Source organism: Podarcis cretensis, assembly GCF_951804945.1.
Source record: "Podarcis cretensis genome assembly, chromosome: 1".
In the NCBI taxonomy this organism is placed as follows: Eukaryota; Metazoa; Chordata; class Lepidosauria; order Squamata; family Lacertidae; genus Podarcis; species Podarcis cretensis.
The window spans coordinates 82991555-83013281 of record NC_137170.1 but is presented as its reverse complement, the minus strand read 5'-3'; the positions used below and the strand labels follow the sequence as shown (position 1 = coordinate 83013281).

Here is a 21727-nt window from a genome sequence, read left to right as displayed (position 1 = left end):
TGCAGACATTTAGTAGGCACACAGCCTTACACATGTTCCTTTCTGCCCACTTGGTACTGTTCTATGTTTTACGGACCTGGGAGCGGTGGCAGCACGGATTCTGGTGACTCTACCTTGTTCAACTGCTGCATACCTCCCCAGCTCCTATCTAGTAGCTCAACATGAATACAATGGGACAATGGCTCAGGAAACACACAGACCTCAACTCCTCGAGGGCTATATTTAGGAATCCAAATAATCAGAACCATTTCATATACGTATTGGGCATGTGTGCCCAGGGCCCCTGCAGTCGTTCCCAATACCCTCTGAACTATAAGGCCATTGGAAGGAGAGCAATGTTGTCAAGCTAGTTGCTAGGTGCTGGTTGCTAGGTTACATGCTGCTAGACTTCAGCTTTCTGCATTCGTCCGTCAAGTTCCCAACTTCAGTTCCTTAAATAAATGAATGGTTCGTTCCTTTTGGACATCTAGTTCTGCTTGCTACCATCAGCCAGCAAGCAGTGCCTCGTTGGTTGGGACAGGTAAGGACAATGTCATCATGAGGCGAAATGGGGTTGGTGGCTGCAGGCTGCTGTCCATGGTGGATTTAGCTTTGTGTGAGGAAGAAGCATGTTGTCTCACAAACTTCTCTACGGTGTCCTTTGGTCTCCCTTGCACTGCACTGGCTCAGTACTTTGACTGGAAGTGACTAGCCAAGGATTTCCCCAACTCTGCAATCTTAAGACCTTTTTGGTTGGAGCTACCAGAGACTGAACTTTAGATCTTTTGGACACAAAACATGGTCTGACCCTGAACTATGCTTCTGTACCTAAGTTAAATAGTCCTTCCCCCGCCCCCTTTTCTGTGCTCGGAAGATTGGAAATATTAATTTTTAGAAAAACAAGATAAGGGGCAATGGCTAATTGCTGTTTTTGGAGAATCTGTTAGGATGTGGTCATGTGGTTTAATACCTGATTTAGGTCTTTCTCCTACACTCTCTGCACAACCCTATGTAAGGACATATGTATGCATTTCATTTCTCTTGCTGGGTTCCCAGATATGTGTATGCAGATGTCTGGTGTGTACAGCAATGTTTCCTACAATGATGGATATTTTCTGAGACCATCAAATTATTCAGGTCAATAGAAACGAAATGGGATTCCAAGTGGAACTGGCTGAATAGGCATTAAAATGGCAAATGCAGTTCATTTATTCCATTTATATCCCATATTTCCACTTAAGGAGCTCAGGATAGTGTATATGGATCAATTCCTCCCCATTTTATCCCCAGCAACCCTGTGTGGTAGGTTAGACTCTGAGGCTGTGGCTTCCAGTCAGCTTAATGGCTGAGCAGGGTTTTCAAGCTTGGTCTCTGAGGTCCTAGTCCAACACTCCAAGCACAACCATGACCACCTATGTGTAAAGTGATGCACGTTGGGGCAAAAAGATCCTATATGCTGATGGGGTCTGAGCTAATGGCGACCAACCAGGGGAAATGCTCAGTGCAAATGTTGAGACAGCTGCGTGAAAATATTAATTCAGTGCTTGCATTGTTACGAAAGGAAACATCTTCATACTAATATGTGGTGTGTCCACACTTTAAAATACAGTGTGCAGTTCTGGTTGCCTTGCCCAAAAAAAGGATACAGAAGAGCAGGAAAAGGCTCGGGAAAGGGGCAGCCAATACAATCTTTACAAGGAATGGTCCTAGCATTTGGGGACTCTTAATTCTGAAAGTGGAGTGTTTTTCATACTGCGTATGGTTAAACCATGGAATTCACTACCAAAAGACAAAGTGATAGCTGCTCGATATAATGTTTTTTAAAAGGGAATTAAATTCATGGAGGATAAGGCTGTCATTGGCATCTAGTCATGGTGGCTACATCCTGTCTTCAGGATCAGAGGTAGGATGGTTCTGAATACGAGTGGCTGGGGAATGGTGGCAGGAGGGGTCTATTGCACACCTGTCCTGTTTCCTGGCTTCCCTTGCCCAGGAGGGAACAAGGGAGCCAGCAGCCAGACTAGACAGATGGGCAGAATAGTCTGTAACCACTGTTAATAATTTTGCAGTAGTTCTTATGGTAAAAAGGCATGTGTCCTAGACACATAACTTACTAAGAAGGTAAAAATCTTAGCGTCAGTGTTCCTGACAAAAGGGGCAGTGAATGGCAATAAGTAATTTTCTATCCCATACCCCCCTTGAAGACAATACACAAAACATACACGACCCATGCAAAAGCACAATAAAACTGTGTGTATGCTATACCTCAAAGCAGGAAGAGTCATCTGCAACATTTTCTTCTTGTTGTCTCCACCTTCTCCCTGCCTTGCTCCAAAGAGGAGAGCCTCGCCATGTGGGTGAGATGCTGCAGGACTGGCCAAGTAGTGGAGCTGCTGGTCATGGCTGCCAGATGCAGAAGATGGTTGGAGCCTCCCTCCCCCACCCAAGTGGCAGCCATGCTTCACCACATGCCAGGAGGTTATTTATTTACTTACTTACAAATCACCTACATGTGACAAAATGATTTAGGGTAGATGCACACCATGTGTATTTAAAGCACATGCCACACACATGGCTTCCCTTAAAGAATCCTGGGAATTGTAGTTTCCATTTCACGGAGCTGCAATTCACCCATAAAGAACTACAGTTCCCAGGATTCCTTGGGGGAAATAATGTACTGTGAATGTGTGTTGGATTTCCATAGAGTTGGAAGGAACCCCGAGGGTCATCAATTTTATAATGAATGATTTTAGAGTGTTGTTTGTGGTGTACTTTTGTACTGTTTTATTGTTGTTAGCCGCCCTGAGCCCGGCTTCTGCTGGGGAGGGCGGGATATAAATAAAATTTATTATTATTATTATTATTATTATTATTATTATTATTATTATTCGAGTCCAACCCCTTGCAATGCAGGATATAATAAAAACAGCTAAAAATTGCTTTTAAAACTAACAATGAAAAAAAACCCCTAGAGATAGGTATTCACTCATATTGCTTTTAAATTTAAGTGTTAAGTTGTGGGCGAACATAGCAGACGACACAGCGATTTCTCCAGAGCAGCTCTTTATTTGTAAGCTGGACAGAACTGAACAGCAAACCGCTCAGCCGGCCTGCTTTTATAGGCAGCCGGCTGTCAACATTGTAGCAACAACAACCCAGGGTTTCCCGCCTAAAATAACTGACGTGGACCTGAGTGAAAACTATCTACAGTATGCCCCTGCTGGCCCAGGGTGAGAACTTCAGTACATAACACTAAGGCAGAGAGAGGCCTCTTCAGCCAGCTGGGAAAGCTTGGTTAAATTGTCTGTGAGAAATTTCTCCAACAAAACAAACATATTTTCAATTGTTTCTGGAATGTGCAAAAAATGGCCTCTGCCATATCTTGACAGAAATGCTGTTCTACAGAACAGGGGCAGCAGCACTGAAAGCCTTCCTCTGAGCTACTGTTAACTGGGATTCTAAGATCTTTGGAACTTGAGGGAGACTCCTGCAGAACACAATAATCTGCTATGTATATAAGGAGTAAGGTGGTCTCTCAACTCACCTATTAACAGGTGCCATATATTTTGTCAAGACATGTATAGCACTTCAGGTGTGTTGGGAGGGTGGAGAAAATTAAAATGGAAAGTTCTCTGTGGTACTTCACAACAAAGCAGTTGAATTTATGGAGGAAAAATAAGAAAAAGTGGTTCGTCACAGCTGCTCACCAATGGACACAAAATGGAGGTTTGGAAACGAATATGGAGTATAACAATTTCCCACTCAGAGGTTATTGTAAATGTGAGGTGGATAGATTGAAAACATGTTGATAATAGTGCAGTGCTACAATCACCACAAGCACTCCTATATTGACAGCAGAAGAACAACAAGAAAGATGCAATAGAAGAGTTCTAGAAAAAGGACAGGCAGAAATTGTGGGAGGGGTACAGATTAGCTAGTGCTTTGTGTGGAGTGTGCAGAATCCATGTGCTACAGCATGGGGTGGGGACTATCATACGAACTGGTTCCTGATTCATAGAAGGAAGGACATTCACACCCACCCACCCACCCAGTACTGGGAGATCCCTGAACATTTTACCTGATCTTCAGTGTTTCAAATCCTTCTGGAAGCTTTTCTCTATAAAAAGGAAAAGTGCCACCCTACTCTTGTGTGGTTCCCCTCCATTTCAACAGGGATTTCCCTGAGGGTGTCTTACTTGCCAATTGGAACAGAATAGCAAGGTTGAATATTTTTACAGTCTTCAGGTAAAATGGTATATTCTGGTACTGTATCTCCATTTTTGTGGAAGGAGTTGGTTCTATTGCTTCACTTGAGCCACAGTGCACCTGCAACCAATAAGGAGTGTTTAAGACCTGACCCTGATGTATTAAGACCACGAATGGCCAGGTTTGTATCATTAGCCCCCTTTAAAAATCCTGAGTCTGTGACATCACAATGCTGTGTGTGTGACCTCACTGTTTCTAAGGAGACATGCACACAATGCAGATGAACAGTTGCTTCAAGTCAGACTGATTTCTTTGTCCAGAGGCTGAACAGCATTCCTGCATCCAGAATGATTAGTGGTCAATCATCTTCCATTTCTATTCCTCCAGGGAAACCTTTCATCAGTAAATCCACCTCTGTATCTTCAGAGAAGATGGGTCGTCTCCCCCTGGGGATTGTTTCTCCCTATGTAAAAACTAGCTCTGGTGGGTGTATGGACCCCATGAAATTCTACTGTACCAGCTATGGCACAGCTTATGGTAAGGACGTCTTCGATAAGGGAAGGGATTTATCTTATCTGTGGCTAGTTTACTACCCAAAAGGATGGTAGGCTGTTCAGGCATAATTCTAATCCCTGGTTTGTTGTTGCAATAATGAGATTCAAGCTTCCATCATGTGCCACATTTAGTAACGTTTGATTCTTGATTATTGGGAACCCATGCAAAATAAATTGAAAACTTTTGTTAAAAAACCAGAAGCCTTTTTATTAGGAATTATAGGTACCAACATTCCAAAGGAACAGAAAAGACTTTTCATGTATGCGACAACAGCAGCACGGATGCTACTAGCCCAGAAATGGAAAGAAGGAAGAGTTCCTACCAGAGAGGACAGGCAAACTAAGCTGTGAGACTCAGCTGAAATGGCAAAACTGACCAGGAAACTCAGAGACCAAGAAGACAAGAAATCCAAGAAAGAATTTGAAAAGTTAATAATTTATTTAGGAGACCACTGTAAGCAGATGAAAACATTGGCAGGGTTTTAACCCCACTTGTAATGTAACAAATATTATGGACAATATGGATAGATATAAAACATAAGACTATGAAATAATATGCAGGTGGGATTTTTGGCATTAGGACCCATGGGGGGGAGTTGCGAGATTCAGAGAAATATCTCTTTATGGATATGTATTTGGCATTGCAATTAATTTGCATTTGTAAAATCAAATAAAAATGATTTCAAAAAAAGAAATTAAGTAGCAAACTACAATGTGTGCTGAATCGAAACCCAAGGCTTGTCTGATCCTGGTTTTTCAAGCAAGCACAAACCATGTTTGGATGAAAAGTTTGCTGCAAGCATTGGAAGGTTGTGTGAAGCAAGAAGCCCTTTAGAGTGTTGCATCTGAATGTACCCAGAACAAACAACTCAGTTCTAAACATGTTTGCTCGGAGCCACTGAGCTCAATGGAGTTTTCTAGGCAGTTTGCTTATGCTGCTACCTCCCATGTATCTCAAGAATTGTTTGGAGTGAAATTCACCTGAGATATAACTTTTCTCCCAGGCATATCTATGCAGAGGTTGTGTTCTTTATTTCAAAGTGCTTTGCCCCTGCCTGGTTCCCAAGCTGCTTACATTCTGTTATAGGCAGTGTCTGCAGTGCTGTAATTTCCTATTTTAACTCAGTTGGAAACAGTGAAACGTGTCCCTGTTGAAACGACAGGATCACTTGAGTTAGGCCCATCCATGTTCCACTATTGCTGCTGCTTCCTACTAAATCAGCATCGTGCCCCAATTTGACAACACTGTAGATATGCATGCACTGGGCACACATGTAACAGGGATGCCTCGAGTTAGACACATTTCATGTCAGAACCCCTTACCACAGCCAGGGCTGAGGTACCTGTGCCCTCCAGATGTTGTTGGGCTCCTATCAGCTCCAGTTTGCATGGCCAATATCCAGGGATCATGGGAGTTGTAGTCCAACAATGTTTGGAGAGCCACCAGTTCCCCAGCCCCAGCTTGAAGCTTAGATATTATCACAGGCCAAAGCACCAAAGATTACAAGAATGTTCTTGGAGAAACCCCACCCCTTCCCACCTTCTAACCAGCTTCCATCCTCCAGAACTGATTCCTGCAGAGGCTTTTGTAGAGAGAGAAATGACAGTGAGGCCCCCTCCGTCAGCTTGGCTGGCACCAATTCCCCTTTGCCTTTTTTCCTACCAGAGTAGCTTCCATCTGGAGCCATCATACCGGGTGCATTAGGGGGAAAGGTGAGGAGCCCTTTATCAGCCTAGCTGAGACAAACTACCATTTGGCTCCTGTCCTCCTGGAACAGCCGCTATTTGCAGCTGCTCCAAAGGGAGGCCCCACAGCATCTCTCTTGATTCGGTTGGGGTCAACTGCCATGTAGCTCCTCCACTCCTCTGCTGTAGTGATCATCCCACCTGAACATTATGTAACACCTTGCTCCAATCAGGCAAGAGTTAGTATACTCAAATTTGCTTGGTTTTGCTTTTCCTTCCCCATCTTCTGTGTCATGACAATTAGATTTTAAAAAGTTTTTTTTAAAAAATGCTCCAGTAGCACCTTATAGACCAACTAAGTTTGTTCTGGTGCATGCACACAAAAGCTTATACCAGAACAAATTTAGTTGGTCTATAAGGTGTTACTGGACAATTTATTTTCCCCCGACTGCGTCAGACCAACACGGCTACCTACCTGAATTGACAATTAGTTATTACTTTATATTGTAAACTGTATTGAGTGTGCAGTGGGAAAACAGTGCTTTATAAATGCAGTAAGTAAGTGAAGATATAAATAGGCAATACAAATCTGCCATTGTCTCCCTTTCCTTTGCCAGGTCAAGCAGGGTTTCGTCCTCGGACTAGCATCCACTCTGGAGCAGGATATAAAACCAATTACCGTCCCGTTGTCCACTACAAGCCAAGCCTAGACAAATTAGATAATCCAACTGTGGGGTAGGTATTGGTCGTATACTTTGTGGAAATTAACTGGGATGGATCAGAACAGGGAAACTGTCTTGTGGTTTGCATTCCACCCAACCCGCTGCCCTCCAGATGTTTTGGGCTCCAGCTCTTACCACCCTTGATGATTGGCTGTGCTGGCTCTGGCAGGTGGGAGCTGTAGCCCAGAGCATTTTGGGGGTACCAGATTGGGGAAAGCTGTGAAACATAATCACATCCTCATAATGCTCATGTCACCTCTGAGTCAGTGACATGCTTGCATTTGCTTTACTGGTACTCCCTCAAAGCATAATAACAAAGACTATGGCAAGGCAATTGCATTTGGCACTTCACCGTGGTATCCATAATGAATGCAGTGTAGATGACTGGAAGGACCAAAGACAGTGACCTTTTGGGTTGCCTGGACTAACGCATCACTTTAGGAGATAGAAAGCATGGCTGTCTTTAGAGCACAATTCTAACATGCCTAAACATAACCTGATTAAAATCCAGTGTGTCTCTTAAGTTCAGATGCTGTGTATTTAGGGAAGCTTTTAATGTTTAATAGACTATTGTATTTTAATATTCTGTTGGAAGTCACCCAGAGTGGCTGGGGAAACCCAGCCAGATGGGTAGGGTATAATTTATTATTATTATTATTATTATTATTATTATTATTATTATTATTATGTCTCTCATGCTTATTATTTTCTCCGAAACCAGGAAGCTCCTTCAGGACAATTATGAATCGACAACAACCAAGCACTTCCAGCCTCTTGAGCTCCCAGATGGGAAATATCCTCTTCCCTGGAGTGTGTACCAGCCAGGGAGTGGGTATGTTCGAGAAAAACCTCTTTCTTTCCCCACCACTAAAGAGGTAAGTATCCCAAACCTAAGATTTGCCTCTGCGCAGTGTATTGTTGTGCTATTGAACATGCTTGTAATGTGCCAAAATTATCACCTATTGCCATTAATAATGGCTTGGGCTGCTTCTTCAGTTCAGGAAGGCTGGAGCTTGGAGCTTCAGCAATGAGACAGCTCAAAGTCCGACATCCATCTAGCAAGTGGCAAGGCCTTGATTTGAGCAGCTTCTCCATCCTTCTGAGTCAGCTCTCCAAGAGCCTGCATCCTGGGTCATAGCTTTTTTTCTTAAAGGGGCCATGTGCCTGATAGTTACCATAACTAATAATGCATACATGAATCACCTGCGTTGTGAATTTCAATCCGATGTATCTAGCACAAAACTGTGGCAGTGCATGTGTGGAAGGAGGATGTTTTGCAAGACTAAATTCTGAGCAATTAGGAGTCATTCCATTCCCAGGCTACTCTCTATATATCCATGAGGTCTAAGAGAATCTACTGTGATGCAGGGCAAAACACAAAAGCCAGGATGCATAAATTGATGTGATCTGGCAAGTGTATATGAGGATCCAAAACGAACAGAGCTTCAGAAATACAAGATGTGAAGAGGAGTTACATTTTGATGGTACAAGGAGCCAGAAAAAGTCAGTAGGTGCAGTGCAATCCCATAAATGCTGGTGTTCAGAATTAAGTCACACTCTGTTCAGTTTAAATATGCTTACTAGCCCCATTAAACACAGTAGAACTTGCTTCTGAGTAAATGCCCATAAAGTTGTGCTGTGATGTGATACGTTTATAGATAAAGGCACCACGTAAGTAAGTTAAGGTTTGGAATATGGATGGTTATGGGGCAGGAGTGCATAATGTACATTAGTATTAGTGATCCATTCATAGCCTTTGAGAGTCAGAGTGGACATTCCTGAGTCACATATGAGGCTTGCTACATAGACTAGTGATCACGGGTGAAGCTCGATAGCCTAGGGTTTTGTTGAGACAGATTAGTGGGGTTTTCAGAAGCCTATATACTGTTTACCTACCAGAATATGCTTTTACTAGACATATCAGTAAAATAATGTCCAGGTGGCAGTTCTGCACCTAAAGGACTGGGACTCATTAATGAATTGTTCTAATTACCGGTAAGTGCAGGATGGAGCTAAGGAGAGCTGCTGCTGGTGTATGTGTGTGCATGCCAAGATGATTGTGACCTGGATTATATACCAAGTGGAACATGTTGTGGTAGAAAAGAGGCATTTGAACAAGGATCACTTCCTTTTAAACCCAGACACTGTGTTGAGAACAGTTTAGCTGTGTGAGGGATTGAGACTTGGGAAGTGTGCAGTAGGACTGAGCCCTAGTATCTGCCAAACCCAGTTCCTCTATAATTTCAGAATTGCTTTACAGTTGTGTGAATACTAAAAGCAAAGTGTCTCTCTTTTGATTTGCCTTCTATATTGTAGGCTTTCAGAACAACCCGCCCCCCCCCCCCCCACTGTAATCATGTTCACTGCATTCACTGCCACAGGAAAGATTAAAACCTTTATTCTGTTGGAAAGACATAAGCTGAAATTCTAATTATTTTGTTTGGAGTGTATAGGAAAAAGAAGAAATGGGTGAGATTGGGAGCATGAAGCCTTGTAGCTTCACTGATTGACCTCACTGGCTTCCTAATGTTTTAATTAGAGCTGTGATCAAGGGCTCAGCCATGAAGAAGATGACTCCCTACCACTTCTGAGAAGGGGACAGATACAAGATGTTATATATGCATTTTCCTGCTCTCTTTTGACTGTTCTTTCCCCTCCTTTCGCAACAATAGCCCTGAACAGTATCACGTCAGTTCTGGTATTTGTGGTATTCATACTTAACTTTCCAAATTGCAAGCTGGGCTTCATTTTGCAGGTCAAGAAAGTGCATTTTGACACAGCAGACCAGGGAGCCCAAGCTATATCAGGGTTGGAGCCTAAACATACCCCTGACCTGCACAAGTTGTATGGAAGAGGTTCTGTCGATGTGGAACATGCCAGACATGTGAGTCAGCTGCTAGTTCAATGGGCCCTTCCTCATTTGACTGTAGCTTAGGCAGTACCTGATCACAGAAGAGGTATAAAGGGGAGTTTTCATTAGAACTCAGGGCCAGAAGGTCTGGCTTCTTCACACAGTGCGTAAGCTATTGAACTTGCTCCTACTGTATAAGATGTAGTGACAACTGCCAATTTGGACAGCCTCAAAAGGAGATTAGAAAAAGCCATGGAGGATAAGGCTGTCAATGGCTGCTACCAGTCCTGATGGCTATGTACTACCTCAGTTATCAGAGACAGTATGCCTCTTAATACCATTTGCTGGGAATCACAAATAGAGAGAGTGCTGTTGCACTCTGGTCCTGGTGTTGGGCTTCTCATAGGCATCTGGTTGGCCAGTGTTGAATCCAGGGTCCTAGAATTTGCCTCTTATATCCACCACCAGATGCAGTAAAATAAAAGGGGAGTTTCCATTTTATGCATGACTTTCCCTGCTCATGTCCTCATAATCCGCAATGGGGGAAAATATTTTTAAAATTGTTGGTTGCAGTGCTGCTCACAGCAAACCTGTTGAAAACCAATATTTTAGCATACAGTGAAAGTATTGGCAGGAAAAGCTTGACTTTCCTGGGTTACTGCAAAACCAAGTACCTTTCCATATAGAAAGTGATCCGATTTTATCCCCATAGTCTTCATTTTCACTCCTGATCTAAAGCTTGATTCACATATGCCTGTCTCCTTGCCTGATGACTTGCACCAGAAGGTGTGAATTGCCTCCATAGAAAAGTATTGTCTGTGGTGATGTGAGCTAATAGGAAAGCTCCAGTCTGCATTCTTTGATCTGTGAAGGTTGTTTCACACCTACAAGTCATCACTCAACATTTCAATCATTGAGCTATGAACAAGCAGGATGTCATCCTAAGGTGGTATGTATGGGAGAGGGGGGAAAGTGTGACAGAATAAAATGCAGCCCTAGAATAGTGAATTGACAAGGGATGGTATAGCACACTGGTCCTTTACCTGGTGGGTCGGGACCCATTCATGGGGCACGGCCTGATCAAAAGTGGGTCATAACAGGAGCACTACTACCACACAAACATATGTTAGAGATTTAAGAAATGGATCCCCAAATGCAAGTTTGGATTAAAAGGGGGTCCTGGGTACTGAAAAGGTTGAAGATACCTGGCATATTGGTTAACATGTTAGAATTTGGCTGGTGAAACCTGGGTTCACATCCCTGATCAGCCATATAGCATGACTTCAATCCGACACACAGTTACCTGGAGTAAGCTCCATTGAACTCAGCAATTCTTATGCTGGATGCATAGGTTGAATTTAGGGGTGTTTTGCTGCCTGAAGGGAAACAAGAAGATGCTGCCCTGTCACTGAAACCTCCCCTGTCAAAGCCTCTCTTACTTAGGTTGCACAGTGGTGCCCACAAAGCATCAGAGATGGTGGTGGGTTCCAATGAGATCTTGTGGCACTCTTGCGAGATACTGCAGACTGCATGAAGTTGATTTTTGTGAGATTGCACAAGATCTTGTCACTGCTGCTGTTGCAGTGGCAGTGGCAGGATTGGTGGGGCACTAGCCCTGTTCAACTTGTAAATGCAATCTTTAGCTTTTAATTAGAAATTCAAAACAACAACAACAACAACAACACACACCATTTGCTATTCACACTGCTAGGGCAGCATAGGAACCCCACCAAAGAAAAGTCTCTCCTTGATTATTTTCCTTATCCTCTGACTTCTCCAATGCTAATCTGCCACAAATGGTAGTAAAGCTTGAATCGGAGCAAGAAGGATTGTGTCCATTACCCTGGTACTTCATTGGCTGAAAGAGGCTGTAAGTTTTGTACCCCCAGTTTCCCTACATCACTGCTTAAAATGTAGAAATTGACATATGGGGGCAGAATAGACCATGTGGAGGGAAATGGCGATACAGGAAAACATGGGAATATGAGATTATTCCAATTGTGCCTACTTAGTCTTAGTTACAGTAGTGTATGGGCAGCAGGGGGTTGTGCCAAATGCTTCCCAGAAAACATGGGCTTTGAGGAAGGGTTTGCAGGAAGTGAGAGAGGTGGGAGTTCCAGGCATAAGGATCAGCAAAGGATAAATAATAAAGTCATGAGAGAGAGCAAGATAACTTTGGAAAGCTGAGAACTGTTACCCCAGGAATAATTGGTCTGCCCTTAAACAGAGAAGTAGGATGGATGTGGAACAGTGCATTGGAAACCCTACTGGCAGGGCAAGTAGGAGACTCCATCTGGAGCATTTGGTCTTACTCTCCACTGCTGTTTGCATATTCGCAGGGACCTCACTACATGTCCACAGAGTACAACTCAAAGTACCGCTTCAACATTCCAGGACAACCAGGTAATTGTTCTTCATAGCTGACAGAGTTTCATCCTCGTGCACAATATTGATACTCCACTCATAAGAAAGGGAGCTGTCTGCTTATTCATAACAATCAATATCGTGGTCAGGGATGATGGGAGTTGTCATTCAACACCATTGGTTTAGAAGGGGGTATTTAGGCAGCTAGACAGCACATTAAAGTGATAAATGCTTCTTGTGTTTCTTATGTGACATTTTTCAGGGATGTAATGACTGGTGAGTTATGCCCAAGATACACGTGTATCATCTAAGTAAACAATACACTTACCTGGGGCCCTCCAGATGCCATCAGACTACAATTCACATCAGTCTGACTTTTGGCTATTCTGTCTGGGACTGATGGGAGCTGGAGTCTAACAACTGGAGGGCCAGAGGTTCTCCATCCTTGCTCTAAAGATACTTGAAGTCTGTGGTTCTGTATGAAGCCACTTGTGTTTGCTCAGTCTAGATATTTCATTTTGTATCCAGGCACAGTATGGTTTTCTGGAGATAGGCAGTCATTAAACAAAAAGGTAACACGAGAAACAGATTCAGTTTGATTCAAAGAAGCTGGTCACCATCTACTAGAAAATTAAGTGTTCTTAGATCTGCATTAAATTGTTACTTTACTATTAAAAATAGACCATATATAATATAGTACCACTTTCACAAAGGTAGTATCCTGAGATTTATTCTTGTCCAGTTTTCTTATTCTGTATTTATGTAATGCTGCAATATGTCATTCTCACCTCCATGTTCTTTGAATTTAAAATTCTTTTAAATCCATATTTAGGAAGTTAAAGCAGTAGTCTGGACTAGATCCAAATCACAAATAACTCCCAGCTGAATTCTTTTTTTTTTTTTTTTTAACGGCGGCACATATCAATATTGCCACCCACAGTCTTCAGAAATTTTTAGATTAAAATGCAAATTGGGATTTTTGTTGATTGCCTTTTTTTCTAAAAATGTTCCTGTGGGGACGTTGACATTTAAGTCATCTTCTGCAACTTGGGGGGTGGAGGTTAGAGATTTTATAATGGAAGTCTAACTTGGAATTCTTGGGACAGCTTGTCACATTTCATGTGCAAGATATAAATGCACAAATCACTCTCATGTCTGAAAATAAATTCACATTGAAGGTGGCAGTGAAAAATCGATGCAGCTCTCTGAAAGAATGTTTCTGTACACTTCAGATTTTTGCTTTGGAATTTTGCAGTTCAGAGGCCTTCTTTCTAGTCTGTTGCAGATTTTCATTTTTGTAACAGCTGTGCTGAATCTGACCAAAGCCCTTTCCATTCCAGCACAGCCTACTAGATGCCAATGGGAAGCTCACAGCCAGAACATAGAGTCACAGAACTGCAGAGTTGGAAGGGACCATGAGGATCATGTAGTCCAAGCCCTGCAATGCAGGAATCTTTTGCCCAACATGGGGCTCACACCCACAAACCTGCCCAACTGGCTGAACTAACATGAGTAGCACTCTCCCATTTGTGTTCCCCAGTAACTGGTATTCAGCGCCATACTGCCTCTGATATTGGACAAAATATAGGCATCACCATATTTTCTATAGTGGTCATCATCACTTGCTACATTAGATTACTTCATAATATAGGTATGTGCATTTTAGAGAAAAGAGTACAGCTGAAATTGTAACCCCACTAACCCGGGTGTAAGCCCCACTGAATTCAAAAGGACTTTCTTCTGAGTATTGTGAGATTATAGTGTGGTGTAGTGGTTAAGAGTGGTAGATTCGTAATCTGGTGAACCGGGTTCGCGTCTCCGCTCCTCCACATGCAGCTGCTGGGTGACCTTGGGCCAGTCACACTTCTCTGAAGTCTCTCAGCCCCGCTCACCTCACAGAGTGTTTGTTGTGGGGGAGGAAGGGAAAGGAGAATGTTAGCTGCTTTGAGACTCCTTCGGGTAGTGATAAAGCGGGATATCAAATCCAAACTCTTCTTCTTCTTCTTCTATATATTGAGTCATTATAAACTACGGAGGATAAAACTCTCAACAGATGATAAGGCTCTCAGTGGTTACTATATTCATGAAGGCTATATATTACCTCCAGGAGCAAAGGAAGTGTGTCTCTGAATGCCAGCCACTAGGGAACAGCAGGAGGAAGCTATTTCCGTCCTGTCCTGTTTGTGAGCTTTCCAGAGGTTGGCTGCTGTGAGAAACAGATGCTGGACTAGATGGGCTTTTGGGTTGAATCAGCAGGGCTTCCACTCCCACAGCAACGCTGCAACTGCCCACCAATCACTATGAAATTCACCACTGATGCTCCCACAGTACCCATGCATGAAAGGCATCAGTCTACATGTGGCTTGCCTTTCATGCATGGGTAGTGTGGGTGTGTCACTGGCAAATGTCGTAGTGATTGGTGGATAATAATCAGTGCTATTTTTCACCATGAACCGCCTCCCTTGTTCTCTTAGAATGGAAACACTGTCCACCTGAGAGGTGCTGGAACTCAGTTCCTGTGAGTTCTAGCTGAAAAAAGCCCTCGTAATGATAATGATGATAATAATAATTGATCCTACCCTGCCCATCCCACAGTGTTTGTTTTTTTAATATTTTATTTTCATCTTTTAAACAATATTCTTATGCATTCACATCATTTTCAATTTCTGTGCTTCTGGGATTACTTAGATCCCTCGGACTCCCCCCTTCCAATTCCCTCCCTTTTTTGCATCTAATTACATTTTTCTACTAATTTACATAATTTATACATAATTATGCATAATTCATACATAATTTACATTTTTGTCACACTGGCCACGTGACCTGGAAGTGTCTGCGGACAGCGCTGGCTCCCGGTCTATAGAGTGAGATAAGCGCACAACCCTAGAGTCTGGCAAGACTGGCCCGAACGGGCAGGGGTACCCTTACCTTTACCTTACATTTTTCTTATCCATTTTATCTCCTTTTTTAACTTAAATCATATTGCATTATAAGTGTTATAACAATCCTGCTAACTTTTTAAAGCATCTACGGTTGTCTTTAAGATATTCTATAATCCCCCCCCCCCCAATTTTTTATCATCTTGGTGTCTGAACTTCATGGTCATCTTTGCCATTTTGACATAGCCCATCAACAGTGTTGCTGGGGGGAGTGGCTGCCACAATTGCTACATTAGCATTTCTTTCTAATGCTTGGACCTTAGAAAACTGCAGTCAACATACAGTGACAGCAGGAACATCACTGAACCCAGTCCACCCGCTTTGCCACACATAATGTGCAAGGCTCTCTGCGTAGTGGGCTGGAAGTAATTCACAGCCACATCTTCAGCCACATTCTGTAGGGCTCCCTCAGATAGGAACAGATCTTCTAGCACAGCCAGCACCAGCGCACAGCCCCTTTGACATGGGTAAAGCGCAAGATTACACAAAGGGAAATTGCCCCTTCAGTCACAAACAACACTTAGTCACCTCAATTAGCCCAGTGATTACAGTGCAGTGGTACCTCAGGTTACATACGCTTCAGGTTACATACGCGTCATGTTACAGACTCCGCTAACCCAGAAATAGTGCTTCAGGTTAAGAACTTTGCTTCAGGATGAGAACAGAAATCGTGCTCCAGCGGTGCGGCAGCAGGAGGCCCCATTAGCTAAAGTGGTGCTTCAGGTTTAGAACAGTTTCAGGTTAAGAGCGGATCTCCGGAACGAATTAAGTACTTAACCTGGGGTACCACTGTTTTGGCATGTAGAACCTGTGAATGACCGACACCCGCCCTCCACTTGCTTCCAGTATCAGGGATTCTACTCAGCTTTTATGCAACAAGTTTTATTGCATGGATGTGATGCATAAGCTGTATGCATGAAAAAGGAATAGTTGTGGCCACATGGCCAAGGAAAAACAGACGCTACAAGAACAGGAGCGGGAATGTATGTGGTGCAGCAGTCTAGCTGGTAGCACAGTCGGAAAGTGCAATATAATGCAGGGAAAGGAGATGTGGGTTCTTCTCTGGAGAAATGGAATTGCTAAATATGTTTCTGTAGGTCAGAGTGTGGAATTATTAGTTTGACACACCTTTTTTTGCTTGGAGCTAAATATCAGGTAATATACAGCTCTCACCTTTTCACCACTTATCTTACCCTTGCTCTCTGCCTTCCTCAGCCAACAGTTTGCTGTCTAATTTTTGTACTGTTATGTTGCCACTGCTATTTACAGAAGTCTTCTGCCTTCTTTTTTCAGTGTGCTCCTTTTCCTCATGTTATCGCTTCATCTCTCTCTTCCCCCATACAGATTTCCTGCAGAAGAAAACAATTGGAGCCAAAGAAGAGACTGGTTTTACTGAAGGCTGTCTGGCAAACCCCATTATGGACAAACCTCAGGTTTCTCCAGTAAACTCTGTATATGCTGCTGTTCTCTCCGTGGGTCACATTAAGCATTAACCTGCAGAGCCCAGTGGAATATGGTGCTCCTACTCTAGTCAAGTTGCTTGTTAGTTTGAACAGTTGATCGATCTCTCCTGACCCTTGTGCTCCTCACTTCCTAAGGAATTTGCCCCCACGAGAAGTAGCGATGGGCACAAACATGGATGGCTTTAAAAGGCTAGGCAAACTCACAGAGGATGGGGCTATAAGTGGCTACTAACCACAATGGCTTTGTTCTACCTCCGCTGTTGGGGGCAGTATGCCTCTGAATGCCTGTTGCTGGAAATCACTGGTGGGAAGAGTGCTGTTGCACTCATGTCCTTCTTGTGAGCTCCCCACAGGCACCTGGCTGGACACTGTGAGAACAGGATGTCCTACTAGATGGGCTGTTGACCTAATTCAGCAGGGCTCTTCATATATTCATATGATGTGATAGTGCCTCTTCTTATGTAGCCAAAAAGGCACCAAGCACATACCAAAAAGAGGTACTAGTAGGCTTGGAAGATCTTCCAGGTTTTCCAGAAACCTAAAAGCACCAAGAAGACTGAGTGTGTTCAGGGGGCATTGAATGCTTGCTGTTGAGGGTGGGAGGAATGGAATGAAGTGTCCTGGAGAAGGAGATCATTGGCTAGTAAGAACCCGGAAGAAGAGCATTCTACCCTGCAATATTTTGTTACAGGTTCAACTTTTCCTGTACCTGAGTCTTGGTCTGTGGGTGCTTTGTTTTTAAGAGAGGCCAATGGCAAAAGCAAATCTAGTTCCTCTGTACATTTAGCCATGAATGTTCAAGTGCAGCCCATAGGTCCTTGCAGTTTCACTATAGCAGGAATATGATTCCATGCAATTAAGGACAAAATACCACCCTTCCCAACCTGGTGCCTTCCAGGTGCTTTGGATAAAAACTCCTACCAGTCCCAACCAGCACAGTATCTTGGAAGGCTGAACTAGTTGCTCCTAAGACAGGCTTGCCTGCTCCCAAGTAGAAGCTGTAATGGAACCCGTGCTTTCTTTTGTCTACTTTCCTCTCTCTGAGTCTCAGTACTTGTCTTCTGCTTTGCAGAGTAGCGCTCCAGGAGTCAGCATTACCAAGACAGATTATCTGCCATCTTCCTTTCCACATGTAAGGAGACCATTTGTAATAGGGTTGTTACTGGTGGAGACCTGTAAAAACAGTTGAAGGGATGTGCTTTGCCGGCAGGCAAAAGTGCCATTTCCCCCTTCCTGTATTTCCTTTTGTTGGCTGTTTACATGTGGTGTACTCACCGTTGCATGTGATGTACATCACCCCTCCCGACAGGGTGATGAGTTCCTACCAGTCCTGTCAAAGGGTTCTGAGAGGGGATCTGGATTCAGTCGGCAGAATCTTGGCCGTACCCCAGTAAGTGACACTCCCTTATCACCAGAATACCTGTCCTGCTTCCTTTAGTACATTCCCTCTGCCAACTGCTTTCCCTACTTACACAATCTCCCTTCACTGCTCTCTCTAGAAGTCTTTGCCACTCTTTCCCTGCCAGCACCTCTCATTTCCTTTCATCTACATTTTCATGTATCTTTGCCTGCCGTGACCTATTTTTCTACCTTCCTTTGTTCTCTAGGCCCTTTTCTTGCTTTCTCTGGGATTTGTCTTCCACTGCCAGAGTCCGCAAACAGAAACCTCTCCTGAGTCTCTGCTTGTTCCTCTTACTACCATCCGTGGGCTATCTTACTCACAGAACCTTCCTCATTTCGATCCCAGTCTTCCTTGTTGCCTCCCTTTCTCCTACAACCTGTGGTGGCTGGGGCATGTTGGGATTGGTGGGGAGGAGGCCAGGAGGCCAACAGTAGGCGGTAGTCAAGAGCCAATGACAGGCAGGCTGAGACAAAGGGGGAAGAAGCTGACAGTATCTGCCTCCCCATGGACTTGTGAGGAGGCAGGCAAGGTTGGTGGGGCCTTAATGGACCAGCCTCCACTGCCAACAATGGTTCCTTCACTCATGACCTTCAATCTCCACAGACGGTTCCACCAGATGTAGAGGCACCAGGTCCCCTGAGCCACTCTCAGTTCCAAGGGCTTCAGCATCAACCTCAGACACAGAACAATCTTCTAGGTCGGGAACAAGTGGGTCACAAGGTATGCCTGAACTACAGTCTCAAGGCCTTACGTCTTCATAATCTGTTGGGCACTTTGCTCTGCTCCTATGGTACTAGACCCTTACTCTTTTCATGGACCTCTCTATGCAGGAACCATCAGGATTCAGCCTCAATAACCTTAAATATGTGACACCTGCACATGATCCAGATCTGCCCACCAGATTCCTGACTAGCTATAACTCCAAGTAAGTTTGACACTGGTTGGCCACCTGTGTTGGGAGAAGTAACATTCCCAGGCTATGTCTTGTTGTTAAGGTACCATTTTCCTATCTCAGGGGTCCCCAAACTAAGGCCCGTGGGCCGGATAAGGCCTGAGGGACTCGTTTATCCGGCCCGCGGTGACCCCTGCTGCCCACTCTTACCGGTGCTGCGCTGCGTGTCTGCCCACTTCCAGGTCGGAGGAGCACCAGAAATAGCTTGTGCGCATGTGCAAGCGTTATTTCCAGAGCACATCCAGGTTGGAGGAGGCCCATGCACATGCACATGCACACAAGCTATTTCCAGTGCTCCTCCAACCTGGAAGTGTGCTAGAAATAGCGTGTGCGCACCTGCTCCCCCTCCTTGCCGCGCGATCAGCGCTGGAGACACTGGCCTGAGGCACGGTAAGTTTGCTGACCCCTGTCCTATCTGCATAAAAGCCTTGCAGGTCCTTTATCCTTCAGGTATTTTTCATGCAGGGGCTTTAGAGAGTGCATCGTTGGGAGTACTGGAACAGCAAAGGTTTGTGCAGCTGTTGGGTCTGTTTGTGTAGATGGCGTGTACTGAAACAGATATTTGTAGAAGTGCATCGTTTGCAGGATATATACACACACCTGATTTTGAGGGAGAACGGAGGCAGCAGGTGAGTTCAACTACACGTGGAATAACTCATCCTTTCTCTCAATCAGGTTTTATGAAAACATTCCAAAGGGAGTGGATAGGGAAGGCTGGACACGAGGAGGGATCCAGCCACAGCAGCCTGGTGGCTTTGCTACTAACAACCATGCCACTGACTTAGGCACTGACCCCAATGCCACAGAGACCTTGAGGACAATCCATCCTCATGTTGGCAGGTAATCTTGGATTTGTTGTAGCTCTTCTTCTCTGACCTTCCTTTACTGTACGATTCCTCTTTCAATCCCCTATGTTTTCCCCAACTGACCTTTCTTTTGTAATTCTTTCTCCTCCTACATTTCAGGACAATTACAACAGTTGATCCATTCTATCGTGATTCTCCCCATGACCGCCGCTTTGCTGCTCTCCATCAGACGACTGTGCCCAACTAAGTAAGTGACATAACCCATTGCATCATTGGACAGTAGGCTGGCAGTATCAAGCATCTGAGAGGTACCTGCAGAGTCAAAAGGGCAATATTGTGTGTTATGCTGTTTTAATTTGGCCACTGTTTGGAAACTGGAGTCTAGAGCTTCTCAGGTTTAATCAAACCAGACGGCCTTTTTATTGGGCACTCATTCTGATTTGTTTGCAGGGAGATTAGTAAACATTAGTTATTTAATGAGCTTTCACTCTGGTGTTCATGGAGAGGTTAGATGACATTGCATCCAAGCAACTGTTATCCCATTTTCCAGAACATTTTCCCTCATCACTTTTCTTATTGTAAAATGTCTGGTCTTTTGGGGAAGCAGGTTTCTTGTGCAAGACCTCCCAATCAACTATATGCATGCAATCTGAATTTTCTGGTATATGATTGGATTCCACCTGAAAATAGTGAGACTGGAAACACCTATGGTTTTATGGATGAATTCCAGGAATACATACAGACAACTCCAGCGCTTTTTTTCTTCTCTGAAAAGTAAAATTTCATAGAACCAACTGCACTTTTTCCATACACAGAAATGTCCTGGAAATTTGCCATGGGTTAATTTTGCTGGGGAAGACAAATGCGGACATTTTTCACTTCCATTCTCTCTGCCTTTCAACATTAAACTTCCTTCCTGTTAAGGCTATTTATTCAACAAAACTGGTATATTGTTTGATTGTAACGAAAACCTCTATGCCGTTTACACACACACGTTAGTCTAACATTAAAGCTTAGATTAAGGTTAGTGATTGATTTTAGTCTTTCTGCCTCTTTACAGCCTCTGTTCCAAACTGGACCCCACACTGATATCTTTGGGCCTCAGAACAATATCCCACATGCTAAGGAAGGAGCAACAGTGATAGCGCTGTCACATCATTCATATTTTACTGTTAAAGGTTGTATAGTTTTAAATAAATTCAAACACTATATTGCTGGTATGTTTAATGGAACTGGCACAGCATCTAAATGGATATAGAAAGACCCCTGGAAGCAGAGATGGATATGACTTTCATGAAGAGTCTGGTGAAGATTGAAGAAACAGAAGGGTTGGGGTAGAATGATCACAGTGAGGCCTCATGTGCAGGTGCCAGATGTAAGGCAGACCAAAACAGATGCATGCTCTGAACCAGGAACTACATTTATTCTTCAACTTCTAAACTTCTCAACACTTGTCTTTCCTAGGATTAGTATATGGTATAAATATTCCACTAATACAATGGGTGGATGAATGCTGTGACTTTGAAACACAATGTCTTGTGCTGCAAAAGCACAAATATCTCCTTCATATACAGCCAGGACATCTTTCTGTTGCACTCTTCCAACAACCCTGCTATGTGCACACTGGATTTCTTCAGTTCCCAACAACTGTAGTACAGTATAATAAAGGTTGTGTGTCACTCTGCTGAGACTGCAATCAGACTCATTGAATGCCGTATCTGGTACAATGTCCCCATACCAGTATCACTAGCATGTTGTTCTCAGCATGCTAGTTAACATTTGCCTTGTGGCAGCAAATATATT

The 21727-nt window shown here is 43.7% G+C and overlaps 1 protein-coding gene across 1 annotated transcript; it reads left to right on the top strand.

The window, feature by feature from the left end:
* The first annotated feature begins 369 nt into the window (after positions 1 to 369).
* SAXO4 (stabilizer of axonemal microtubules 4) lies at positions 370 to 21135 on the top strand. The gene is made up of 14 exons (XM_079956551.1): positions 370 to 520; positions 4573 to 4722; positions 7043 to 7160; positions 7869 to 8022; positions 9903 to 10031; positions 12338 to 12401; positions 16646 to 16734; positions 17837 to 17896; positions 18074 to 18154; positions 18770 to 18886; positions 18997 to 19091; positions 19794 to 19958; positions 20084 to 20171; positions 20985 to 21135. The coding sequence occupies exons 1-13, from the start codon at positions 445 to 447 to the stop codon at positions 20169 to 20171; spliced, it is 1386 nt and encodes a 461-aa protein (XP_079812677.1). The 5' UTR covers positions 370 to 444; the 3' UTR covers positions 20985 to 21135.
* Positions 21136 to 21727: the final 592 nt, after the last annotated feature.

Bases quoted from the DNA above. Each gene is read 5' to 3' on its own strand.
- SAXO4 (XM_079956551.1), top strand. From the start codon at position 445: ATGGTTCGTTCCTTTTGGACATCTAGTTCTGCTTGCTACCATCAGCCA. The intron at 10,032-12,337 runs GTGAGTCAGCTG...GCATATTCGCAG, and splicing joins ATGTGGAACATGCCAGACAT to GGACCTCACTACATGTCCAC. The intron at 18,887-18,996 runs GTATGCCTGAAC...CTCTCTATGCAG, and splicing joins GGGAACAAGTGGGTCACAAG to GAACCATCAGGATTCAGCCT.